The 27,819-nt window shown below is 45.2% G+C and overlaps 1 protein-coding gene across 3 annotated transcripts; it reads left to right on the top strand.

Moving 5' to 3' along the window:
- kctd15b (potassium channel tetramerization domain containing 15b) lies at positions 1-27,819 on the top strand. 3 transcript variants are annotated; one of them, XM_084004344.1, is made up of 6 exons: positions 418-761; positions 1,666-1,825; positions 2,920-3,095; positions 9,744-9,888; positions 16,662-16,967; positions 26,717-27,819. In XM_084004344.1, exons 2-6 carry the CDS (start codon positions 1,718-1,720, stop codon positions 26,873-26,875), a joined length of 894 nt encoding a protein of 297 aa, XP_083860470.1. In that variant the 5' UTR covers positions 418-761; positions 1,666-1,717; the 3' UTR covers positions 26,876-27,819. The 3 variants fall into 3 exon arrangements, with proteins under 3 accessions (XP_083860472.1, XP_083860470.1, XP_083860471.1); XM_084004346.1 differs by lacking the exons at positions 418-761; positions 1,666-1,825 and adding an exon at positions 1-379; XM_084004345.1 differs by lacking the exon at positions 1,666-1,825 and having other exon boundaries at positions 423-761.

Genomic DNA, 27,819 nt, shown 5'->3' with positions numbered 1-27,819 from the left:
GGGGGTGGGGGTGGGGGGGTATCACGTTTTCTTCCTTGAGAAAATTGCCTGGGCGAGAGAGTGGAGTTGAGCTAATTGTAGCCTAATCCCTGGCCCAGAGGCGCTCCGTCTGCCCGGAGCAAGAATTTTCTTTTTTAGCTCTGCTCTGTTATTTAGAGACGGATTATTGGCTTTCTTCTTCTCATAACAAACCACAGGGGCAGTTTCATTTAGGCACATACACACAAAAAAAACAAGACAAGAAGCTGAAATACGAAGCAGGATTCCAACAAGAGCGCACGGAGGGGCTTCTTCTTCTTTTCTTTTTTCTTTTTTTTTTCTCACGCGTATCCAAATAAGAGCAGAGAAGAGGAAGGAGATCATCTCATCTATGTTCAAGGTAAGGACGCTTCCTGTGCGCTTTGGTACAAAGAAGCCTGCTGAGGACAGGTCGAGCCAGCCTCGCATTATTCAGCCTTTAAAGCCACAGAGACTCTTCGCGAGCAGTCCGTCCCGACCACAGCCGCGAGTGTCGGTTAAAGGGCAGTTTTTTGTGGGATAACGCCGCGGAAAGACTTGGCTTCTCCGGCATATTAGGTCCGTGCCGGAGCTGGATGGCGCTGGTGTAGTTGGACCATAAACTCGGGGCGCGTTTTGGAGAAAATATTTGAGATTTTTTTGATTTTTTTTTTGGTGGGGGGGTGTGTGGGGGTTAAACGGACAGCAGCTGGGACTGACCGCCGGCGCGGATTTCCTCTGGACTCCCTACAATGTTTGAAACGGTATGGTGGCACATTTAATATTACAGAATCCAATGATTTTTTTCCTTTTTTTTTTACGCACAACAGGAAGAGCAGACTCGAGCTGAGAGCTTGTCCTTCTTTTCGCACAGACTTGGACACTTGACACGTGTGAGGGTTTTCTTTTATATCAAGCTGGTGATGAATAACACGTTGCATATTATTCTTTTTAATTGTACAGAGGGAATAAGACGCCATGTTGAGCATAGAATTAAAGGCAGAGCGCAGGCTTTAATGTGGTGCTATCGGGTTGCACCTTTATTCCAACGTGTCTGTCCCGTGGTTGTTTTATTTATTTATTACATTTGTATCGTGGGATTATTATTTTTTTTTGTCATAAATGTGAAATTGTCTACAGTGCTTGAACGGGGTCGGGAGGCAGAAAGCCAGCAGCAGCTCCGGGGGGAAAGTTGGTGATGCCTTTACAGCCGCTGGGATTTAGTGGAGGAATGTATCATATATGGTGTGTGTGTGTGTGTGTGTGTGTGTGTGTGTGTGTGTGTGTGTGTGTGTGTGTGTGTGTGTCGGGGGAGATTAGGCAATGTTGAAATGATTAAAATAGCTTTTGTATTTTTTGGAGAGTGCGATCTATTAATGGGTCTATTTCTTTCCATGTGTTCCTTCTGTGCCATATCGTAATTTAATTGTGAATTGATCGGTTGGTGGAGAGACAGACATACAGAGAGAGAGAGTTTAGAGGGGGGGGGGGGGGGGCGTGAGAGAGGGAGGGGTGTGGGGAGGGAGGGGAGAGAGAGAGAGAGAAAGAGAGAGAGAGAGCGGCGGTGGGGCAGCCCGGTACCCAAAACTTCTCAAGTCTTTCCAAGTCTCCCCCTCCTCCTTCCTGGGATTTGAAATGTAATCCCGTCCTCCTGTAATCGTATTAAAGGAACATGATACTGCTGTAATCCGGACAACACCCTGAGAAAAAATACCCAACAATGCTCCAGTCTCATTTCATGCCCTGCGGCGCATCTCTCCGAGCCGACGGGCTGATGTGGCCTCTGACTGCGGCCTTCGCTCCACCAGACCCGGCAGGGAAACAGAACGTACGTGCAACAACTAACCGCTCTATCCATCTGCTTCACCGGGGGGGTGACAAGGAGGGGAGAGCCTGAAACCCGGCTCCGTGGTCGCGCTGGGAGTCAGAAGTTTGTGCTGTAAAATTGCGTCGGGAGAGGTCTGAACCGCGACCTCTGGTCAGCGGTCGGTAGGACGGCGTGGAAACCGACGCGTGTTTACCCGAGACGGTCTGTCGCTACGTTTTTACACCTGGCTGTGATTTACGTCGCGTGTTTTTAGCAGCCGAGAGTCCTAGAAGTGGTTTACGCGCAGCTGCGGGCGAACCACTGACACGGACGCCTCCGCAGCTCTCCCAACGAGCGGCGGATCCAAGTCAGTCACTAGTATTTTATCAGCAGCTGAACGGCTGGTCTCAGGTCACCAACTTATTGAGCTGTGGATGGTGAGCTTTTTTTTATTTTTATTTTTTTATTTGAATATAATGTTTTTAATTATTGCTTGAACGCATGTGGACTTCACGGTCCGGCCCGTTAATGTGGACACTGGTGCGTTCGCGGGTAAAGTTGTCGAGGCGTCACTTTAACCTTCTTTTGTTTTGATGTGTGGGTGCGAAGAGAAGAAAGTTGCCCCCCTCCTCCCCTCCTCACCCTCCCCCCCCCCCCCTCCCGTCGCGTCCTCCTCGCGCTCACATTGGTGCTCGCTGCTCGCTGTGTCTGCGCGCATCACGTCTAACACATAAGGCGACCTTTAATTAGAATATTGCAGCAGCAGTTTGTTTTATTCCCCTGGAGGCTGACACCTAGCATCTCCCCTCTCTTTCTCTCCCTCTCTCTGTCTTTCTATCTGTCCATCTCCCCCCTCCCTCCCTCTCTCTTTAATAAGCATCCTCCTATCCTCGCCTCCGGTGCTGCATGAAAAGATGCAAACATACTTAATTAGAGCGGTGGCAATAATTTCCAGGCTAAATATGCGACCAGACAGACATGGAAGTGATCTGATAGCGTTCAGAAAGGATACGATCATCTCCCCGGTGTAGCTCCATCACTTTGTGCCTGTGTCGGGGTTGTTTTCCTAAGCGTTTGCCTCCACTCCCATGGCTTTTCTGTACACTTGCTTTCAGGAGGGAAGAAGCATGTCACGGCTGTCTCTGACCCGGTCCCCGGTCTCTCCCCTGGCCTCCCAGGGGATCCCTCTACCGGCTCAGCTGACCAAGGCGAACGCCCCGGTGCACATCGACGTCGGGGGACACATGTACACCAGCAGCCTGGCGACCCTCACCAAGTACCCGGACTCAAGGTAAGACACGTGCTGCTCGACTCAGTCTTATTCTACGGGCTTCACTTGTGATTATAATGGCAGTCGTTTCATAAATAAAGCTGCACGTGTGTCTATTTATCAGCTCGATTTTGCATTTTTAATTCCATTATTACCTTATCTCGCCTGGCTGTCCTTTATTCAGGGTTCGTGCTGTTTACAAGTCATTTAGCTGACTGACAACTTTCACACTGTACACTAGCAACCAGTTTAATAGGTTTCCAAAGGACCTTTGTTATTTTTCTAAACTCTCAAGGCTTTAAAACAATGAATTTCCTTGCTTTTGTTCGTTTTTAGTCGTGATTATTTTTTAATTGTTATATACCTGCAAGGCTTTCATTTATTAATGAATTCATTTATTTATTAATCTCCTCTCACACGGTTGCATTTGGAAATCCGGCTGCTGTGGTTTAGTTGCTTTCACATGATTTCTGATATTTAACGTGTACGCCATACATCCCCCTGTCTCTTGGTCAGTAGATGAGGGTGCTGCTAGGACTCATGGGAAAAAAGATTATGACGTAAACGTCCAGGTCTTCTTCACTATTTCAGAGCGAGCGTTTGCATCCAACACTTATCTTCAAGATATAAGTTACATAACAAGTTGTGTGGTTTTTATTCATATTTTATCAGACATCACTGTAGTTTTTTTTCATATCGCGCACACAAACTTTGAGATGTCAACACGTAGGAGAGTGGTTCTCCATCCGCTGAATATTCGTGTGGACAGGAAAAGAAGTCTCTCAGGCATCTGCTTCCCAGCAGACGGGGCTTTTTATTTTAGATTTTTGAAGCTCTTCATTGTGAGATTGAGTCGTGATGATTCAGATTGTGTAAGAGCGCGCTTGGTAATCCACCCTCCCACTTTATTCACGCTTTTAGCTCCGTCCACAAACAAGGTGACGTCTCCATAGAAACGTAACGATAGCGTAGCTCTACTCTTTTCACTGTAGGGGGGTTTTTGGCTCTTACTGTTTTAACTCCAACGTCATTCACTACATTATACAGTCTTCAGTCAGCTGACTGAATCCCATGTGGGCCAAGGTAAACATTCACCAGGTTGTTAGAAAATCAAACTTGGCTACAGGAAACAATCCCCCATAATCCCTCGGTAATAAAGTCTTGATATTCAGAGAGGCCGCTGACAGGAAATCCCTGACAACTCTCCTTTTATTCCTGACATGTAACATGAAAAATAAAGCTCATCCCAGACGAGGCTTTTTGACTGTTCTCGGAGATAAGCACTGTTACACTCTGGTATTGGGTCCATCCCGGGGCCACGGAGACAACAGGGTTATTTGGATCAAATCTCTCAGTGTTATTCTGAGCTTAATGACTCTGAAGCTGTTGGAGCAAAACTGTTTTTCATTTGCTATACGAGCGACATTTTTCAAAATGTTCTTGTTAATCAGTGTGTCATCATCAACATTAACTGTAATTATGACACCACATTGAAATTTACATTTCTAACCGATCTGCAGTTTGATTTCATCGATCGAGCAAAGCAACAATTTTAGGAACAAAACAAAATAACAAAAATGTTTCTGTCATAATCAGGAAATTGTACTCGAGAAGAACAGATTCACATCTGAGATGGAATCATCAACATTGTTCCACCAATCCAGTCCATCAGCAATAATCTTAAAGTTGAGCTAAAATGAAAAATGTCTTTTATCCCCTTTTGATCACATCCCCAGTCATATTCTTCACATATTTAATAATATATGGCATAAAAATGACACAAATCAATGTGTTTATAATAATTATATTAATATTTTTTCTTCTTGGAAAACAAAATATGACGCTTACATCATTACTATGATCTATGATGTATTACTACTATCATTACATTATTACATCAGCTAGCCAAACCAGCCAATTCCAACCAAATATCATGACATCATTCAACAATCAATCTGCAACTTAACGGAGTCAGAGAAGCAACCAAAGTCCTGTAAATAGCAGGCTGAATGTGAATGAGGTCATTTAACATGTGGTGAGAGACAACTTCAACATTTCTAGAAAACGTTCATACACATTTATTGCTTTCAGCTAAGCTAGTCTAAAGCTGCCTAACTCAGACATGGATGGACGTATCATCATGACGTCACCTGTTGGTTTGAGGACTACGGTTTAGAAGCCCAGAGTTTGACATTCTGGCCGTCGCCATCTTGGATGTTTTGCAACCAGTGAAAGGAGGTGACCATATTTGGACTGTAGAGGAGAGATGGGTCGATCTGATGAACACAAGCAGCAGAGCAGCAACTTTACTGGATCTGGATCCATCTGGCTTCTGGGGTGAAGCTGCTAGCAAAGTTAGCTTGATAATTCAAGGTCAACTTTACAGCTAAGTGTTGAAGTCATCGTAGTATAGCTTATGTATTGGTAGCATTGGTAGCTACCAAAGCCGTGGTCACAAAACCGTGGTCAGACTTCTTTTGACAACCAGAGGAGTCACCCCCTGGTGGCCAGTAGAGAGAATGCAGGTTTAAGGCACTTCGGAATTTGCTTCACTTTTCAGAACCGGAGGTTGACGCCTGATTAAAAAGCAGTTCAATTTTTTTCTTTTCAATTTGTATTTGTGCATTGTCATTGTGTTTCTTTCTTTCTGTACACGTTACAAAGAAGTGATTCATAGGGGGCGAGTGTAAATGGGGCACGGAATCATGTCGGAGCACCCAAACAGTGTTTTCACAGTGAGAGCAAAGACCGGATACCAGTGTGAGTGTTGGTTGGAGTGCTCTTTCCTCTCTCTCTCTCTCTCTCTCTCACACATAAGGGAGCCTTGCTCTCTCTCCCCCTCTATATTTCTCACTCTGGATCACACACACATGCATACACTCACTGTTTCTCTCCCAGCCTCCTCAGTGCACAGTTGGCCTCGGGGCTCCACTTTCCACTGGAGCCAGTGGAAGGAGGGGCCCTTTTTTGTGTGAATTAGGATAATGGCTGACAGCAGAAAGCAAAACAATTACACTGGCATAGCTGCATATGCTGCGTTCGGCCACGTCCGGTTGAGGAGCCGGCAAAACTGAAAGAAAAGAGAGAAAAGAAAAAAAAAATGTGTGACGACTAACAGAGCAGGGTTAAAGAGTTTAAAGTAGATGATTACTTTTAATAGATTGACCTCTAAATAATGCAGCATGCCGAGAGAAAGTTAGTCTAGTAACTAATGTGCGGTTATTCATCTTCCTCTGTGCGGGCCATATTAAGGGACAGGGGTCATGAAACATTGATGCACTCTCCGTGTAGAGACAGAGAGGACAGTCACTTGAACAGAAGCTGAGGAAATTAGGGAGAATGTTCCAGAGACGAGGAAACTATTTTGAAAGGACTTCTGGACATTTGGTTTCTCTTTGAGGATGATAGATCTGTAGCGGCTTCATGCTCTTTTAGCGCTCCTCTATAGTTGCCGGCTGAAGTCACCATAATTAACACGGCAAACAATTTCTCATAATTTACATTGGTTTTTGTTACATTTCCCCTCTGTTTCCTTGTTGGCCTGAAGTGTGTTTTTTTACATGGCACGAACACGTCGCTGTGATCTAAAGTTAAATGAGCTGTTTGATAAGACTTTTAGTTTGAATCACTTAACATGAAATAATAATGAGTGTTAATTGTGGCTCTTGCGCGAGAACAGTCAAGTCCCTGTTATTCGCTCCTCAACAACAGATAGCATTGTGAGAATCAGAGTCAGTGTCGGTCATTAGTGCATGTGAGTTTCTCACAATGAAAGATCCACATCATGGACACATGTAGGCAAATACTGTCCGTGATGACATTTATTCCCAGAGAACCAGAGTCATAATATTCAGCAAAACTAAAAATGTGCTCCTTGTTTTGAAACTTTTCGTCCCACACCCGATGGGAGAGCTTTCCGGGGACATTCAGTTCACAACGTTACAGCTTCTTTAAGCGAATCAGAGCCAGGAACGGTCCAACATCCCTGGGTGTGTTTGCCTCACTTCGCAGGAAGCTGCTGGGTGTCTCGTATTTATTAGACGTCCATTAGCGTTACACTTTCCCAGATAGCATCTGTTCTCGCAGAGTACCTGTGCCGCGTCGCCCTTCCCACCCTCCTGCAGACATCTCTGAGCCGCTGGCCGGGCTGCTGTGGCGAGGATCCTGCCAGATATTGGCCACCTACTGCCCTCGCTGCCTGCCCTCACTTGGCACCGCTGGGGTGGGAGATCTGAGCTGTTCCCGTCCTTGATAACCTCCCACACCCACCGCCTCCCTCCCTCCCTCCCTCCCTCCTTCCTCCTCACTCTTTCTCTCTGTGTTTCTAGTTCTGTCATATAGCTTTGCTCCCACTCTCTCCATCTATTCCTCTCGTATTCTGTTTGTCTCTCTGCCTCTTTTTCCCTCTTTACTTATGTTCTCTCTTCTGGTTTCTGGGTCTCGTTTGTCACGTCAATCGGCTTGTCTGTTTTGTGTATCTTCTGTTTAAGTTCTCTATGTACCCCCCCCCCCCCCCCCAACCCTACCTGTTAAAAACATCTACCCCCCTCCACTCCAATTCGGGGATTTAACTGAAAGCGAAAAAAAATGAGGAAACCAACAGAGAGAGGGAGAGAGAGAGAGGGGGGGAGGGAGGGAGCAGAAGAGAGGGAAAGAAAAAGAAAAACAGGCAGCATTTTAATTGCTTTTTAAAAAAGTGGAGATGAAAAACAGAGTTAGCCTGGAGGGGTATGGTGAAATTCTAGCTGGAAGAATTGCAAGACCATATGAGAAAGGAACACCTCGGGCAAAACAGGGAGATGAGTATTGGTTTTTTATAAAGCATTTTGCATCGATTTCCAGAGAGAAAGCGAGTAAGGGAGAAGGATGGAGACGGAGGGAGAGAAAGAAAGAGAGAAAGGATGGTGGGAGGGAGGGAGGAAGGGAGAACCATCTTTGCTCTGCTTCTTCACACAGTCAAGTCAAAGAGAATGACAAGGGGTGAATTGGACGCGATAGCTTGGGTGCTTTGAGCCGACACACATCGGGGTCAGGAGATACCTGATCCCACCGTTAAATATGAGCTCGTACACTTTCACAAAGTCAAGGCTTTGTAATTGTAAATTCAGTGAAATGAGTGTGAGTAAAGCCGGCCCTGCTGTTTGCTCACTGACATTCCCACCACGGCTCCCTTCCACCGTCTCCTAATAGAGTTCGACAGCGCCAGCGCTCAGGCAGCGCCGCGCTCACAAATAAGTTGACATCTTTTTTTCTCTCTACGATTTTCACTGTTGTACAACTTTTGTCAGCAGACCTAGACGCTGTGAGTGTGATTAAAGAGCTGATTAAATCAAAACGGTGACAATAACAGCAACGCATCGCTCCGCCAAGAGCTGTTTCTCACAAACACAACACGCTAGTTACTACTTATTCACACCGCAGAGGCATTCCAGGTTTCTCACCAAATCAGTGAAGTTGGAAAGTTCATACAAACGGCATCGTTTAATATTCTAGAGATGCTGAAAACCTGTGTTGAGGGATGTGGATATGTAGCGTATGTAAATGACCACATAGATGGAGTAGATTTGCCCAGATGAGGTTATTAGACCTGTGAGAGAGAGACCCTGCAGGAAAGCCACAAAGACAAGTTGGAATGAATATCTGTCCAAGGGTATCTGGAGGCACGGTGCCAACATGGTGTGATGAAAGTTTAAAGATAACAGCAATTTCCACCCTTTGCCTTGATGAGCCTCCGTCGCAGACTTCCACTAAACCCTGAATACTGCAGCACTCCAGTGGAGGGGCTTAAACGTGGGCCGCTACGGGCAGCAACAAGTGTCTATGACAGTATCTGCTAAAAGCTTTATCGAAGTGTAATTCCTTTTTAATCCATCATTGTGTTTCGCGTTATAATAGGAGCATGTTTTTGATTTCATTTGAAGTGATGTTATTTGGATTATTTTATTTTCTTGAAATGAAACTGACTCAGCCTGTGCAGATAATAGGAGAATATGTTCTGTGATGGCGTACGATGTATGAGCCATGTTTCCCTGACAACAAAAATACGTCAGTTTACGTTGTGGTGGTCCAATTTCAGCACAATATTAATTTGAGATTTGGATGAAATGACAGTTATGGATTGCTGCAAAATTACGATGGAGCATTTGCGTCATTATATTAAGTGATTTATGAAATGAGATTGTGTTTCGTATAAAGAAAATACAGAGCAGGCTGTGAATGACACACAGTACAGTAGGGTTGCAGCTGTACAAGGTCCATTCGTAACAAAGTCAAGTAAAATATCTTTTCCAGATGTCCTCCTCACATTAGTATGTGGCCCACCACCGTTTCCTACCTCCCCCCCCCTCTGACAGATGGAATAATAGAGCTGTAATGCCACATTCATGCTATTAATTTCTGTAAGTACAAGCAGCAAGCGTGTGTGTTGTTGTAATCTCTCCGCGGAAGGGACACTTCAAACAAGTCTGGAATGGAGGAAGTGTGCCTTAAGCCCCTTGTTTCAACCTGGGATGCTAATGCATTTCAAGCTTAGTGCTAATAAAATTGAAAAATAAATGGAGGGTAATTGTTTCATGCATTTGAAGGGAGCTGGCTCATTCCATTATGTGTGTTTGTGTGTGTGGCTGCCTGTGTGTGCGCGCGCGTGTGTGTGTGTATTTCAATTTTCAGAATCAGTCGTCTGTTCAATGGCACCGAGCCCATCGTGTTGGACAGCTTAAAGCAGCACTACTTCATAGATCGGGACGGCGAGATTTTCCGCTACATCCTCAGTTTCCTCAGGACCAGCAAACTGCTGCTTCCAGATGACTTCAAGGTAGGCACTCGCGCCGCAGCATGCACGGCCGTTTCTACGCGTCTGCATGCTGGGAAACAAGTGTCACTATGTTAATATGTGATTATTGATGTTGTTGCATGTTTTCCAAATAACACCTGACACCACACCAGAACCGACAGTCCCGTTTTCATGACGGAGACTCGTCGAAAACCTAAGCATTAATTAGGAAACTTATTTTAAATGGGAACTACAGAGCAGACTCGGTTGTAGTTTCCAGCTGTGGAGAGGAAAATGCTAACTGGCTAACCGGATGGCACACGGATGTGTGTGCCTAAGCCCTGAGCTGTTGGTTTTCACTCACAGTGGTTTCTGTAGAGGTGAGCTCAGGTGAAATAGTGATGGACCACAGTCAAGGACTCTCTAGCAGAGCTGTGGCGTGTTGGTGGCACGTTAATACAAAATAATAGGCTCTGTGTTTACATCTGTGCACACACTTAAATGGGCCTGTGCTAGATTACTGAGGCTGCACACACCTGGCACCTTGTTTACAAGTGAATGCATGTTATCATACAATATTAAATGACGCAACGCACATGGCATTAAAAAACACATTCTGTCATGGTTGGTGTGAAATAATGATTTAAGTGCTCTTAAGTTCACGGTAGATTTCATCCAACCCGATGCACACAGAAACTTGTGAGAAGCCGTCAAAGGCAACAGTTTGGAAAAGGGCAGGCACTTTAAAAAAATAAAACGGGGCAGGTGATTAGACAAAGACTTTTTTTCTTTGGAAAAAATCCTTAAGTTACGTTCTTTGCTCTTCTTTCAGTAAACAAAATAGTTAGTAGCTTTGCATTTAACTCCGCCTACCAGCCCTCGGTTCAGCCTCGGTCTTGGAAAAGGCAAATAAGTCTTTTAAAATCCAGCATGTGGTGTATTTTACACCTTTTATGACTGTAATAAGTGTTCGTAGTGGGAAGTTGATTTCAGGTGACAGACCAGGGAGCTGTGATTCCACTGTGTCACCATGATCTCCGTGTCATGACACCTAAACCCCCACCCAAAGCTGCCAGTCGCTCCTCGCAGGATTCTGATTGGTCCAAACCACTGTGGTTCAGACACAAACCCATTTCTTTTCTCATGATATCATGAGAATCCATCTGCCATGCACGGTAAAGATTTCCCAATTGTACAAGCTATGTTTAAGTCTTTTAAGTTTTAAATCATTGTCCCAGGTTAATATACATTTAATGCTGGCAGCTGTTAGAGTCGATTGTTTTATATGAAGATGATATGGGGAATGTGTTGCTTATTTATCAGACGTGGGGCAAACATGAGCATTTATTTTGAAGTCTTGTTTCTGTCCACATGCCAAATATAAATCCAATATTTACTCTCCTTCTGACTCTGATTTGGTCTCCACCACTTCATGAGAAACATGTCTGGATCTTTATCTACTAAATGCTCCACTTTGTTGCTCTTAATGTTTTCTGTGTGCCGCTCGGTTGGTTTATCAGCTGGGGTTGGTGACAGTGAACCCAAACAGTAAAACAAAAACAATCAACTGGAAGATGCTGAAGGTTGATCTGATTTAAGATTCCAGATGTGTATTGTCACACACAACATAGTTCACACTGAACAATGAAACTCTTATTTTGAAGTTTCCCTTCACACAGTGACCTCAAATAGAAAATCCGATAAAAAAATTATATAAATATACTAAAAAAGTAAAGGTATTAACGTATAAACATATGTACCAAAGGACAGTCCATGCAGTTTAGCAGCAATTGATATATATAGATAAAGATATGGATATAGTGCAAATATGAAGATATGGATAAAGTACAAATGAACATAGTGCATTGAGCAAATGTGCAAAAATACAGTTCACAGAGTTATTGGTTTGTGTGTGTGAGTCATTCAGCAGCCTGATGGCTTATGGGTAAAAACTGATGGGCAGCCACTGTCACATGACAGTGGGTTAAGCCAGTAATAGTATGAAAATACTGATGAGTAGAAGTTTTAAACTAAACCGGTTGTGTTATTAGCGAGTTAGTTAGTATCCGCTCAACCACATGTGTCAAAATTATTATATCTTCAGCCTCCAGCTCCTTCCTGTTAAAACTTTTTATTCAGTGATACTGTTTCCTAAGTGCATTCTGCTCTTCCGTTCTACTCCACCTTAACTTGCGTGACCTTTCCACCAGGCTGGCGCTTGTTCATCATTCTCTACCAGGGAAAAAGGCGAGGCCGAGCCATTCAGAGCCGAGGGCAAACTCTCCAGGCCTCACGCATAGTCTGAACGGGAGCCAAACCTCAGACAACAAAACATGGCATGAAAGCCCCGCATATTTTCAGCAAATGATGGCCTGACTCAGTGCCGATTAGTTTTTCCCTTCTTATTCATGCTTTTCCCTCCCTTCCTGTGAAGTCTTGACAGTCCAATCAGGCTTCACGGTTGAAGAGAATGCATCGGACTTCATTGTTTCGGCTCATTATGATCCCCCTCGCATAAGTCGGCGTTGATCTGCATACCTTTCAATTTGCCGGGGAAGAAAAAGGGAAGAAGAAAAAAAATAAAAATGCAAATAGTGCGAGGCGGAATTGAGCATGTCCTTATCCGAACACAATCAGGCTTGCCGTCGCCCGAGGGCTGGGTCTGTTCTGCTGCTGGCAGCCGCGGTGCTGTGTGTTTTGCTAAATCAATGTGAAAGTCTGAGCAGAATAGGAAAAGAAATTCTCTCAGCCTACATCAGTGGAACAAAATATTCACTATTAATATCCTCCCCCATCTCATTATTCCGACTACAATTAATCACAAGAGTGTAAGCAATGCTCAGTCATATCCAGGGCAAGGTTATAAACCGTTAAGAGCCAGTGCTTTTGTTTTTTTTTTAGTTGCATTTTAAATCAATAATGATTTGTTTCTGTAGGTATTAAATGCTAAAGAAATAATCGGAAAGAGCTTGTGTTTTCATTTGTTTTGCGGGGTGCTGTATATTAGATGAGAATGGGATGGATTTTTTTCCTCGCCGGCCTGTTTAATCAACAGCTTTTCACATACGGTAGGTCTTTATCAGCCCTCCGACTCCCTCGCAGTGACACTTTCCATCATTTTCTCCCTCTTCTTCGACTTTTCTCTGCCACCCCCTCTCTCTCTCTCTCCCGCCCTTCTGTCCTTCCCCGAGATGTTGCCTTGCCGGTGGGCGATCAGGTCGGATCATTATTCTGAAGCTCAAACGGGGCTGTCTGGACATGGGATTGGGGGATGAATCGCCACGCAGCGCTGGCAGCGTGTAGCAGCAGTCAGGACGGAGCTGTTGGCCCCCGTCTCCCTCTCATCCTCACCTCAGCGCTTAGGATTACTCTGTTGTTTTCTGCGCTGCTCAGGATGACTAAAGTGCCTCGCAGACAGACCCCTGTTAAAAACATATCCATCCATGGCTTCAGACCTGTGAAGGATGAGGAGCTACACTTTGATACAGAGAGCTGCCTGAAGGGGGGCGTCTCAGTATGACTTTTGTCAGCTGCAGCAAGAAGGCCAGGAGAGAAAACGACAGGGAGAAAGGGAGAGAAAAAAGGGGAAAAAAGAACCCCCCCCCTTCCTCCCTCGCCTCATTCGCATTCTGAAATCTTAAATATTAGACCGTCAGCTTAAGATGTGTTGCGTCAACGCCGGTCCAGATGGAGTTATATGTATACGGGTGTCGTTGGCACGCCTCAGATGAAGGCTCGGTTTAGATGACGGGGTAAACCAGCGAGGGAGAATGTTCAAGGCTAAAGAGTCTGACAGAAGCAGCGGGGTTAATGAATATGCTGTTTGCTGGCGTGCTCTGTTTCTGTACCCAGCAGAGGAGAAGAGGGAAGGGGGAAACTCTCTTTTAGATCAGGGCTCCCCGGCAGCAGACACCCACAGCCACCAATGATGCAGACTACATGAAACATATGTTGTTTCCACAGTCTCTCACTTCACAAGGGCGTTTAAGACATCATGAGCAACCTCTACCTGTTTCTACTGAGAGGGGAAGTCCCGCCCCTTGCTGTGTCCCCCATGGGACATTAGTTTAGGACAAAATATGCACGGTAGATAACTTTTTAATCCTGTCCGAACTGGAGCATGAATTACACGATATTTGTCATTTTAAAATCTAATCATACATGTCATGAAAGGTTTGTCGTAGTCTCGGGATGCGATGGAAAATACCCTCACAATAAGTTGGTCGTGGTTAATTTACTTTCTCGGGATAAGTGACTTGGAAAATCTGTCTAGCATGCTTTCGACAAATAGAGTCAGGTCTAAAAAATACAGGAATAAAACAAGAACAGACTCACACGATGCTGCTATTTTTAAAATGTATTTCTCCGTTATTAATGCAGGCGGTTCTTATTTAAGAATGATTGTTTTTCTCTACAAAAAAGATGTCATATCTGTGATGCAATAAGATATTTTTTCATAATGTAAGGTAAAGTCGCAACCGTGCGTTTTAGTGCCATTTTAGGAGTTTTAAGTATATTTTGATGTTTTATCTGGATAATATCGTGGATCCAAATTCTTCTTACTTAGTTCTAATTACGTAGTTTCACAATCTACTGCAACAGCTAGACTACAAAATGCAGCTTTCCTTAAATTATCTTTTAAATGGACAAACATGATATGTGTAATTAATTCATGCCACAATTCAGTTTTGTCTCCCACTGACTGCTGTGCATGTTTTTTCAAAATAAGGTACCATGATGGTTGACTCTGAACATCATGATGGAAGTTCATAAACTTCCAATCACTGCCAACAGTGTCAAGAAAAAATGAAGCTGTCAATCTTTGTTAAACACTAATCAGAACATAGATTTATTAATTACCTGTTGTTTAGCAAAAAGATGTGCAGCATTTACGTGCAACCTAATTAAATCTTGTTCTAATAGGAGCTTAACACCGGGTCACAAGCCTCATTAACATAAAACTCCCTCCATGTGAGGAATACATTAACGCGCTCCTCGGCTGATCATCGTCCTCATGTTCACTTGCACATATCTTTTTCCTCACCTCCCGTCTGCCTCCGACAGCGAACCTCCGCCTCCTTGTATTTTTCTATAGCGGTGAATGATAGTGCCATCTGGTCTTGTGGGAAATTAGAGGCAAGAGTGCAGGGGCAAATGGCCCCGAGCAAGCCCTGCCCAGGAGGCAGAGGCAGGCAATCTGCTGCAGACTGTCTGCACACAGGAATGCACCATCCCACTTCACTGGAGCCCTCCTGACGGCCTTTCTGGAGTCGGCTCACTGAAACATGCTAAAGGCTAACGCAGCTCTGCCAAGAGCTACTGCGGAGGAGAGCTGCAGCATGGCTCTGCTTTGTTTATTGAGAGCGTCGTCCTGCTGGTCAGAAGCCATCACCGATCTGTTTTATTCTTCCTTCCTTTCCGGAAGATGCCTTGCATGGTAAAAGTACAGACGTTGAACGCTGCTCCGTGTTCTCATTTCTGGCAATTAAATGTCCTTGAGTGGGTAACTTACCATGCAGGCTGTTCGTAGCTAAACCTAGTAATGTGTAAGTAATGTGTAATTATTTGTACGCCATGAAATCAATTCATATTTATATAAGTATGTAAGTGGGACAAACGCAGCATAGGGAGGAGGTCAGGGGGTACGGTCGGGTAGAATGCCAGACTTTTGTGCAGGAGACTGCCGTTTGTGTCCCGTAAGTAAATAAGTCACAAGGTTGAGTAATTAGTCGCATAACTGTAACGCCACGTCCGTGACGCCACGTCCGTAACGCCACGTAACTGTAACGCCACGTAACTGTAACGCCACGTAACTGTAACGTCACCTAACTGTAACGCCAAGTAACTGTAACGCCAAGCCTGTAAAGTCCGTAAAGCCACGTCCGTAAAGTCCGTAACGCCACGTCCGTAACGCCACGTCTGTAACGCCACGTCCGTAAAGTCCATAACACCACGTCCGTAACGCCACGTCCGTAACGCCACGTCCGTAACGCCACGTCTGTAACGCCACGTCCGTAAAGTCCATAACACCACGTCCGTAACGCCACGTCCGTAACGCCACGTCCGTAACGCCACGTCTGTAACGCCACGTCCGTAAAGTCCATAACACCACGTCCGTAACGCCACGTCTGTAACGCCACGTCCGTAAAGTCCATAACACCACGTCCGTAACGCCACGTCTGTAACGCCACGTCCGTAAAGTCCATAACACCACGTCCGTAACGCCATGTCCGTAACGCCACGTCCGTAACACCACGTCTGTAACGCCACGTCTGTAACGCCACGTCCGTAAAGTCCATAACACCACGTCCGTAACGCCACGTCCGTAATGCCACGTCCGTAATACCACGTCCATAATACCACATCCATAAAGCCACGTCCGTAAAGCCACGAAGCTGGAAGTTTACATTGAAAAGTCTGTATGCATGTAACAAGTGTAAATTAATAAGAGCAGTGGCATCAGACTGACACGTTTCATAATAATATTCAGGGATATTCTTGTACATTTGTTCCTTCATGCCCACACTGTTGGTGTTTCACTACTGTAGAAGGGTCAAAGTGCAGCTGCTGCCGGAGCAGCTCTCCTGGAGTAATTACTGGTTAAGTGTCTTGCTCAAGGGCACTTTGTCATTAGTTGCTGTGGGGAAGCCATCAGGATGCCCTCTAAATATATATCTTCCACCGTCATCTTAATGTTGCACAACTCTTCTATATGTGTCCTGACGACCTTGCTGATGAACTGTAACGTAGTGCGTTAGTCACACGTGTAGCCGAGAGGGCCGTCCACTCATCTGCACGCACATCTGCCTCCACAGGACTTCCACCTGCTGTACGAGGAGGCGCGCTACTACCAGCTGACGCCCATGATCAAGGAGCTGGAGCGCTGGAAGCAGGAGCGCGAGCAGCGACGGATGGCGCAGCCCTGCGACTGCCTGGTGGTCCGCGTCACACCAGACCTGGGCGAGAGGATCGCGCTGAGCGGCGAGAAGGTCCTCATCGAGGAGATCTTCCCCGAGACCGGAGACGTTATGTGTAACTCAGTCAACGCCGGCTGGAACCAGGACCCAACACACGTCATCCGCTTCCCCCTCAACGGCTACTGCAGGCTCAACTCTGTCCAGGTAACACACGGCCAGTACTACGGCCCATTACTACACTAGTATACTATTTCACAACAATACACATTTTCTGTTATATTTGTGAATGAAGCAACTCAGTGTTTCACAAGACTTATATTATGACCTGTTGGATATGCTAGTATTTTGGTTAGTGTGGTGTTCCTGATTAAAAGAGTGAATATTAAATAGCACTGAAAAGAAAATCAACTAATATGTTATGGGGAGAAACTACAGGTAAAAAAAAACAGTTTTTCATGCTGGTACATTTTTTGATTTTTCTTCCACTATGTCTTCTTTCAGACGAGTGGGGAAAAAAGCATCCAAAATACACATTAAAGTGTTTATTTTACTCCTTTGTCTAAAAGTAGTAATTCAAAAGAATCAGAAAACTTGTGATATAAAAAAAATATTACAATTACCTTTTCTCAAAAATAGTTTTTCTCAGACTCTGAAATCTCCACTTCAGTAGCACCAAACTTAACACTTTCATTCCTTTCTATATTCTGAAAGTTTTTACAGAGCGGTTTGTTCATGTATCATTCATAGCCTGATTTATAGAACTTTTATTTATAAAAACCTGACTAAAAACCTTTGACTCTAATATATCAACGAAATGAAACAAGAATTTTAAAACCAGCATTATGTCTTGGAAATGTGCCCAAATTAGCACAGATTTATGAGCTAATGCCTCATTTTCATATTTAAAAAAACATTTTCAGAAATCTTATATGACGAGAAGTACCAGTCTTACTGTAAGTAATCACCTGGCGACGTTTCATGGCTGTCTTTTAGTAAATCTAGAGCACCTTATTCACTTGTAGTTCTTCCCTTTGAGATTATAGGAATATTTTACTGTGACAGCAAACTATTAAACTACATTCAAGAAGTGGTCTGAGATGAAAATGTGCAAACACCACCATGTAGCCTTTAAAATCTCTGTTTTGAAGCATCATCCAAACAAAAGACAGCTGTGAAGTCTTTGATTAAGTCTCCAAACTTTACTAACAAATGCTCATTTCATCTCAATAAGCTTATTAAGCTTATCTCGGTGCTTGGTAGTGATTTTAAATGGTTCTCCTCTCGACTTCACAATGAAAACCTTGTTGCGTCTCTTTAAGTTTGCTTTGGCACCGTTGGTGTTTCGTGGGATACGTCTCGTTGCCTTTATTTATCCAGCAATGGATTTTGCTGAGCAAGCAAACCATTTTCTCTCCGCCACCCTTCAACACCTTCATACACACCTCACACCTGGCTGCCATTTCTACCGTACGGCCAGAGCTCCTCCGGCGTCGGTGAGCTTTTGCTGCCAGGCAGAGCGTCAGCTGAGGGAGAGGACACACTTGCATGTTCACTTTGCTAGCCAGTATTGAGGCGTTTTTCTTCGTCTGTGTGCGCGTTGCTTTAAGACGGTTGGCGTGATTTGTGGCTCTTTGTGCCGCGTTTTGCCACAGTGGAGATAACGGCTCGTTGTCGCTAACTGAGATAATAGCCGCTCTGATGGAGCGACAGTCAGTTTGTCAAGAGATTACCAGAGGTAATGGTAGGCGTGCAGAGTGTGTGTTGTTTCTCATCCTGTCTCACACAGCTTCCAAGTGGCTGTTGCATGATGGGAAACCCGATCCCGGCCTGTGTACAGTCACCGCTCGTTGCCCGGTCCGACTTAGATGTCCTGGTTTCACCGTAACGTTAAGAGAAACTTCAGAAAACTAGTTTTACAGTGGCGATACCCGGAGAGGTTTGTGAGAGGGAGAACGGGGGAACATAACAGCCTCACACCACGGGCTCGATATAACACACTCCGGTGCCCACAGCCATGAAGAGGCCGACACATAAGAGGAGCCTTCCCCCCCTCCAGCAGCCGGAGGGAGCCTCTCCCAGGCAGGCTAGCGCTGCTCCGACACCTCCACCTCCATCCCTCCCGCCACTGCGAGAGACCACCTCCAGGGAGAACGAGAGCCGAGCGAGCGGGACAAAGCGCGTGTGGACTGCGGCCATGTTTTTCCTGCGAGAAAAAAAAAAAAGCGAAGAGGAATGGAGAAGGGTGAAGGAGGGAGGGGGGGGGGGGGGTGATATGCATAATTTACGCTTTACTCCTTTTTAAGACACAGCTCCTTTTTTAAAAAGACTCCAATATAACACCGCTCCAGGCGATTGAAATACACGTATTGCATTTTTTAATACCATACTTACAATTTCTCAAACAGCCTAAACCGGTTTATACTTCTTTTATAGATTTTTAAATGACTTGCAATATAATTAATTGGCCGCATCAACTAACACAACATTTTCCCACTCTGTTTACCAGCGAGACTGGTTCTGGGATGTGAGCGCGTCTGACTAGCGCGGCCTGAAAAAGGAAGTCGTTTTTTTTTTTTATTGTTTAGGTTTTTATTGGGGCGGCTCCACTGAAGGCGAGGTGAGCTGAAAATCCTCTTTTCAGACAAAGTGCTCACAGAAAGAGGAGCTGGATCTTCAAGGTTTCCTGCAGCGACGCTCCCCTTTGTCTCGCAGTATGGCCTCGCTGCGCTAAGGTGCTGTCGGCATCAGGCTCTCTTTTTTTGTCTCTTGCTGGCTCCTTTAAGACACACACACACACACACACATATGCAGGCACAGTAGAGGGGCCCGGCTCATTGAGTCGATCTAGATGAGGACACAAGGAGCAGATGGAGGTGTTTTTCGGTGTAAGGGGAGATTTTTCTAAACAACTTACTCATTCTGTCCTCTCGCATTGTTGCGTGAAGGTATGAGAAGGTTAGGAAAATAATCCCCGTCTTACCCGCCAGACAATAAGCCTCTGATCTGGTTTCAGTCCTGGACCCCAACCCAGAGGAACACAACCACACCCTGCCCCGTAGAGGAAGAGATGCAGATGCAGATCTGTCTGGGGCAGAGAGTTTACGACGGGACTCGTTTTTTGAAGAGGGAAAGAGATGAGACAACTTTTTTAAATGTTCTCTTGTTTTTCCAAAATCATTATGTGTCACTGGCACGGAGGATTCAGATGATGTTATTGAAGGAAAGGTACTGTTGCTGTCTTGCCCCGGGGCTGGAAACGGCTAGATCTTGTGATACTTTGGTCACAATGAGATAACATGATGGTTCTCAATACTTTACTGTACTTTTCTGCAGTTTATTATTCGGCTTAGAATCTACTCAAAGATAAAGTAACACACCCTGAGGTCAGTAAATTAGGTTAGTCTTTGGAGTGAAACATTTCATCCAATTACACAAGCACTCTCTGTTTTAAAGCTTTCTTATACGTTATTATATCCCCATCTATTTACAGTAAGAAACGACTGTATGTATCCGTTTGAATATCTTGCGAGGAAATGGTCTTATGCTGTAAATTTAGCCCCTTGTTTAGTCCTTCGTCCCGTGTGTTCAGATGTGAGAGAGTCAGGATAAACAACTCCACCTTGGCAAGTGATTCTGCATGAAGTCATGACTGGAATTTAAGGGAATAATGCGAACCACCTGCGCTGTGATGTAGATCCAGCGGGGAGAAACAGAGAGCAGCAAAGGCACTTAACGGAGGGAAAACATTTAGCCAAAGAGCCACAGAGGTGTACACACACACACACACACACACACACACACACACACTGGCGGCCCAGAGCTGGAGCCGGGGCCTCGCTGCTCAATACATCACCATGATGAAGCACTCGGATCAGGCCGGAGCCAATCCGTCCTTCATCAATGTGACAGCGGCGCTAGAGAAGGTCCCCCTGTCCCCCCTGCTGCCCGGGCGGGGAACGCAACGCGCCGCAACACTCTCTTACATGTCACGCTGCCACTCCATCAATCCTGCGCCGGCTGGAACAGAGAAAGCACAGCTCATCAGAGCAGACAAGGCCACACAAAAACCTCAGCGAGATGTTAACAGTGCTGCTGCTGCTGCTGCTGACACAGACACAGCGCTGGGACGCCCAGGCCAGCGGATTAACCTGTACACGGCTTAACGTTGGACCGTGTTACCGGCTGACAGCTGCAGCAGTTGGTGCCAGAAACATGTTTGTGTTGGATGCAGCATCGTGAGGTTGTGTGAAGTAGGGCTTTTTTTAAGAGTGATTTGCTGCAGGAGATATGAGACACCTGCAGGAAAATAACTCAGAATGAACAATTAATCAGATGATTTACAAGTTCTTGGTTTAATGAGGAGAAATATATTCCATATAAAATTCAGTTTATTCACATAATTATTAAAACACTGAAAGAAATGCCATAAAATAATTTAGTTTAATAAAGTAGCAATTCTACTACTCTGAAGACTTTTATTGAGATCGTGCTTAAAATAGCATAAAACAAGAAACGTTTGGTTAGACAGAGGAGTGACATCCACAGAAACATTTCTGTCCACTTTACCAAATATGCCGGACTTAATTCGGGCAATCATTCATTTCCAGGTGACATTCAACCTTAGTTTCTATAGCAACGTATGCTGGGAAAGTAACCAGGGGCCTGCTTTAGACAGCAGGTTTAACTAACTATAAACCTTATCCTGAACTTTTGAGTTTTCACTTCCAGAACAGCTGTTTGTTCTCTCTGAGTTAAGCTTCAGGGTGGCGAACGTGGAAACATGTGGATAGCAGGATTCACCATGGCAACAGGTAAATAACAGGCAGAGCTTCCATTTCAATCCAGTGGAGGTGGAGATATTAATGTGGAATATATATGGACGGAGTCAGAGCAGAACATTTATAAAGAATAAAGTTTTATTCAATGCTGCGGACACTTCTTTAACGGATGATAAAGTGATGCTGAAGGCTATCATACACATATTTGTTCAGCATTAATCTGATGGGGATGAAATACAGGGTGCATCTGAAGGTGAAAATTATAGTTTGATTTAAAAAAATCAAAGATAATGAGCCGTGATTGATGACAATCTGATGCGGCAACATTTTGGTGATTTAAAGGTTAAAATACATTGGGTTTTAAATTGTAGGAATTGATTCAGAGTGGATTTATTTGAGCTATTTCAACAAACGGAGTCGTTTTAAAGTCACTGAAACGTTAAAAAAACAGGATAAGCAGCATATTTAAAGAAAAATATTTCAAACTCTGCACCACAATCCTGCTCACTCAGGAATATCAGCCTATAATATCAAATATTATAGGAAATCATCATCTGACAGTCTGTATGCAGTCACAATATTCCATATTTATATCACAAATTCAACTTCCACTTGCAAAACGAAGAGCGTTCAGCAGCTATCAGGCCGAGCTGAGGTTGATTTGACGCTGTGTAATATTTGAAGTCAAAAACCTCAAAGAAATGACTGACAACACATAAAAGTGTTTAACTTTGGATTTTCCAGTAACAAACCATTAGGCTATGAGCTAATTAATGTGCTTTGACAGGCTCTTTGATACCGACTGAATCAACGAGGAAATAAAACAGCGTGGCTCTCTCGCTGTGCTCTGCGAGAGGAAGGAGACGGAGAGAAACTCAGGGTTTGGTGAAGAAAACCTGCAAGCGAGCAGCCGAGGTTCACAGAGTCAGAGTTTCTTTTTCTGGAAGTGGAAACCCAGAGTTCCCCTTCATCTCAGGGTTAACTAACTGAGTTTTCTTTCTGGAAGAAGGCCTTGAAACAGTCAAAGGTGTCCAGAAACACAAGGCAAAGGCAGAGAAGAAACAAAATAAAGGTAAATCAGAGAAGTTGGGAAAGCAGGACTGCAACACCAAGAGAAACGGCTCAGACGAGGACAGGAAGCACACGGACTTAATGTAGACTGAAAGGAGGGTGATAACGAGGGACAGGTGACAGCTGTGTTGATGAGGGACAGGTGAAACCAATCAGGGCCAAACACACTGGCGGGAAAATACAGGGCAGGAAGTGACGGATCGTAAAAAAGAGGAGAGTGATACAAAATACAAAAAGTACTTATTCTCAGAATGTCCCAAGTGTTATTTAATGTTATATCATTGGAAGTCAAGTAAATATATTGGAGTAAAAAAGACAATATTTCTCTCTAAATTGGCATAGAATGGAAATACTCATTTTAAACGGACAGTCGACCCCAAAAGTGTTTATAAATCTAGATTGTTTTGCCTAATTTTGGATGAATCAGCCGTGGAGATGTCGGCCTTCTCAAATATAGCAGGACTATATTGCACTCAGCTTTTGGCGCCAAAAAAAAAAAAAAAGTTAATCAGGAATGTCTCTTTACAGAAATCACAACCCCTTTAATCAGGATAATACACAGAAGGGGATAAAATAGTTCCTTTTTGGGGCGGAGCCGTAACTTCACAGACACTTTAAATCAAAGTGTCCGCTTGTGTCGGTGAGCTCGGTCTCATCGGCTCCCCAAACACGGCTGCTTGATAAATGTCCCGCCGAAGCATTGAGAATACATCACGCTGTCAAAGCGTGTTTGTCGCTTGAGATCCCTCTAAAAAGCTGGCAGATGGCTCCGGGAATTAGACGGAGTCGGAGCTGCTCGGCAGCCAGATGCTGGCGTTAAGCGGAGGATGCGATGCAGAGACGGCGCGGTTAGCGCTCCTTGTCACATATTAAAGACGGTGCACGGTGAAACAAAAGCCACCCCCCTGAGTGCGGCGCCCATCGCATGCTGCGGCGTGTTTGTGTGTCATACGTGTCAGCCGGCGTGCCACGAGGAGCAAGAGTCTCCCAGCGCCTCCTGAGAGGTGTTGCGAGTACGGCGGCGGCCATCAATATTACATGGTGCTCCGGTTTCCAGCCCTGAGACTCCTCCACTTTGATTCCTGCCCCCGCCGCCGCCACCGCCGCCGTGTTGGAATTATACGGTGCTGGGATGTTAGAGGGGTGATGTATCCCCCCTTCATCCCCACAGCGCCCTCAGATTGAGTGGCAGCTCGGCGGGATGGTTAGATGCTGAAACGGTGCGTGTTTCGGGGGCAGATCCCAGTGCAGCCAAGTCGACCAGTGAGAATGCTTTATTATGTTTCTAATGCGCGGGGATCACCGGGGCTTTCCGCTCCGATCACAAGACAAGAAGAAGTGCTCAAGTTCAGGGTAGAACCAGCAAACTTCGCTCAAGTATTTTCAGATCCACTCTGTAGTCAGATTTCCTGTTATGAAAATAACAAAGCGACATACCTTAAACGCCTAAATACTGCAACTCTGGGAGGGAAGAGTACTTCAACCAGAGGTATGACCTCCTGACCTCTGATGCTAGTTTAGTGTCGTGATCGATGATCTGAGTTCATATCACTATCTCAGGTGATGGCAGGACAACTAGGCTGACCAACAAAAGACATCTCTGTTGGAGCCTCACCCTTCTAGAGCTGTTTTCATACTACAGTTTGAATTTCCTCACAGAGATGTTATTCTCCGTTTCCTGCCCAGCGACGACAGATGTGAATTAGCTTATGACTGACTCTGGTACGGCTAAGAAGCTGTGCACTATCCCCGTCCAATATCGGCACCAGTTCAACGTAGGCAGGGATCTGAAAGCCTGCAGTCACAAGCATGTTGTGCAGCTGAACTGAGCCACAAGGACATGTTTTGACTTTTTAAGAGGGCGCTTTACTCTGTGTTGTCAGCTGGGATTGATCTCAGGACATCGTCCCGTTGGACATTGAAACCTTTTGCTCGGATACATCTTAATTAATCAGCGTATTGTTTGTTCCCCCGTTGCACTAATCCACTGTGTCAAACCGAATGTGGAGGCTTTTTCTTTCATGGCTCCTTATAGTCATTACAGTACCCTTGAATCTATTACAACTATCTATAATAATATCCTTAAGTCTTTTGTGTTGCCATGCATTAATGATAAAAGTGTTTTCCGACTATCTTTATTGATCAGGCAATTCTCCTCTGTGACCAAATTCATTGCCGAACATGACAGTCCCACATGCGTTGAGATGATCGGGGGGGTGGTGGGTGGTGGGGGGGAATGCAATGTGATGCAATGATCAAAGAAGGCTATGTAATATAATTTCCATAATCGTTAGGCTCCTCCGTCGTCTGTCATGGATTTGGGAGTGTTTGATGCTTGGGCAGGTCTCTTAATTAGCCATCCTCACCATCAGCTGTCTGCCGCCCCTTCTGTCTCACAAATTACAGAGTTTGTCATCGTCGTATGGCCAGAGGACGAATGGAGGAGGGGGAGGATGGGGAGGATGGGAGGGGGGTAACTTTTCCAAGTGGTCCTTTCTGCTTACAAACAGCATGTTGGCCCACGTTGCTGTTTATTCAGGAAGTGGTGCGGGGGCGGGATTCAGGTCTGCTCAACAAGTTTGTGTGTGTCGTAATTTGCATCTGTTAGTTTGCATTCTGGCTCAGATGTCGTCCGTGCGTGTGATTCCTCTGCTCTTCTCTGTCTCACTAATCCCCGGTCGGGGCAGGGAGACGGTTCACCCCCGGACCTGCAGGCCTAAATGCCCCAATTTGATCCCCCCGACGGGGCCCACAGTCTTGTAATTAGAGAGGTCATTCTGCGCCATGAGTGCGTTGTGTGTGCATGTGGGCATCTGAAGAAACTGATCTATTTAGTGTGAACTTCTCTGGCTCTGTATCTGGCAGGAGGGGATAGCCCTCGGCGAGACCTTTCATTTCCATGCGCTGCACACTCCATTAAAAAGGACGGGGGAATAAGTAAATACACAGCACTCCTCGCACTGGGATTTAGATATACCCCCTTCAAAAAAAACACACAAAAAAAACAAGGATCACAGCCGATGAGGAGAGAAAAGGGATCTCGGAGTTCACATGTTTGCCTCTATCTACATGTGGACGAGTGTTTTGTATCCATGCCCCGGTCTCCAGGGCTAACATGCATCCTCGTTCTCTCCCTTCAACTCCAGACACTTTGTCCTCACGCAGATCACCCATATCTGCCGCTCATCATTCCCCGCACGTCGGCTTCTCCTCCGCTCACGGACCTCACTTCTCCCTCTCACCCCGGCCTCATTACTCAAATTAGGAGCTCCAGTAATCACGGTGCCAAGCCCGTTAACACACCTCGCTCACGCTCCGCTTTCCTCATCCCTTTGAGCTCCCGCCCTCGGTTCGGCAGCCAGTCCAGCACAAGCGGCGTGAATATTGCAGAGGTGGTGTGATGTCCGAGTGCCCTCTGGTTTCATCCCATCACTGCGTGTGATTGGAGGAGGGGAGGGAAGGTTAACGACACATGCCGTATATTGTGACTGATGGAGGGGATGGATGGATATCAAAACGTGATACCTGTCCAAGACTTAGTTATATTCCCTGCTGCCGAGTATTTATTGCCCCAGAAATCTGCAAAGTAATGAGATATCACTAAACTTTCACTAAGTCATCATTATTTTTAATGGAGGAATAAATAATACTCAATAAAAAATTGTGTGATTCTGCACACATCAAGCAGAAAAGTATTCATTAAGATACCAAGAAATGTGCTTTAATTTAGAGAAATTGTGAGACATTTTGGGAAATACTTGTTTTGCCAGCAGCATGCTTGCTTATATTAGCGCAAAGACGGAAATAGCGTTAGCTAGTTCCACCTACCAGCACTTCTACAGGTCATTAATTAACACATTGTAGCTTTTTTATTTCATTTTTTAGTAAGTGTAAAAAAAAAATTACTTTCTACTGGGCGTTTGCCAAGCTAACCAAGGTTAGCCAAGGTTTTTTTGTTGTTGTTGTCTTTGTGCGATGCTACATTAGCTGGCAGCTAGCAGTTGCTTCATATTTAGCAACAGACAGACCTGTATCTCTTTCAGATGAACTCCTCCACTCCTGTTATTAACGGCCTTCTCTTTATTCTCTCTTCTGTTCTTTCAGGTTCTGGAGCGTCTTTTCTTGAAAGGCTTCAGCGTGGCGGCGTCTTGCGGCGGCGGCGTGGACTCTTCCCAGTTCAGCGAGTATGTGTTGTGTCGCGAGGACCGGCGGAGTCTCTCCATCAACACGCCCATCAGGATAAAACAGGAACCCCTGGACTAGAGCATTCTGGGAGAGGGACTGTCAACCCTACCGAGACCCCTTCCATCGTCCCACCCCCACCCTGCCTACCCCAGCCCCCCCCTCCCTGCCCCAACAGGACCACAACCACCCTGACATACCGAAGTATTAGCAGATGCTTGTTGTCCTCGCCAGCTCTGCAGAACTCTAAGGGGAATGTAGTACCAAACAAAGAAGAAAAAAAAGCATCAGCAGCAAAAGTTTTTGATTATGTGAAATGACGCCCGTAGAATCGGGGACTGGGATGAAAACAAATAGACTGAACAGCAGATCACTTGAACCATTTTAGCACCGTGACTGGTTGATTTTCCCCTCTAATTGTTACAAAAAGGGTGTCCTGACCCTTTGGAGTGACTTAACTGCCCCCTCCTCCCAACCCCCCCACCCCCCATCCTGCTACCCCTCTGTCAGTGGTGTATCATCCGGTTGAGGCCCATGTCTGGTCTGCTGTGGGACAAGAAAGCTTTGGCAGACAGGAAGGATGACAGGAAGAGGACATAATCCCATCTCGCAAGTCTCCCAAAAGGCCCCAGTACCCCGCCCCCCCCCCCCCCCCCCCCCCGCCACGTCCCCCCAACCCCATCACACCTCACTTCACACAGGCCGCGGTACAGACGGCGAGGGCCTCGCTGAAAAACAGCATCGTTTGCCAAACTGATTGTTTATTACGATTTTCATTGTTGTTTCTAAAGTATGTTCTTCTTGCTCCTTTTGCTGTTCTTATCATGACATGGTGTAAACAATTATTATTAATAGGATTATTTTTAATGTCTCTCTTTTCCTTTCTACAATATGAAGGATGTACGAACGTTGTATTCATTAGGCTTTGAGAGCTTGTGAGGGAGCATTTCTTGGCAGTAGCTGCAGAAACTCAGATGTCTGCAGGCTATGTGGCTAAAGCGATCTGGCTGGCATTGCATTCAGAG

This window comes from Eutrigla gurnardus (genome assembly GCF_963514095.1).
Source record: "Eutrigla gurnardus genome assembly, chromosome: 1".
NCBI classification, from domain to species: domain Eukaryota; kingdom Metazoa; phylum Chordata; class Actinopteri; order Perciformes; family Triglidae; genus Eutrigla; species Eutrigla gurnardus.
Note: the sequence above shows the minus strand (reverse complement) of the source record. Positions and strands in the feature narration are given on the sequence as shown.

Coding starts and splice junctions, on each gene's coding strand:
- kctd15b (XM_084004344.1), top strand. CDS start 1,718: ATGCTCCAGTCTCATTTCATGCCCTGCGGCGCATCTCTCCGAGCCGAC. Junction 1,826..2,919: donor ACCCGGCAGGGAAACAGAAC/GTACGTGCAACA, acceptor ACTTGCTTTCAG/GAGGGAAGAAGCATGTCACG. Junction 9,889..16,661: donor TGCTTCCAGATGACTTCAAG/GTAGGCACTCGC, acceptor CTGCCTCCACAG/GACTTCCACCTGCTGTACGA.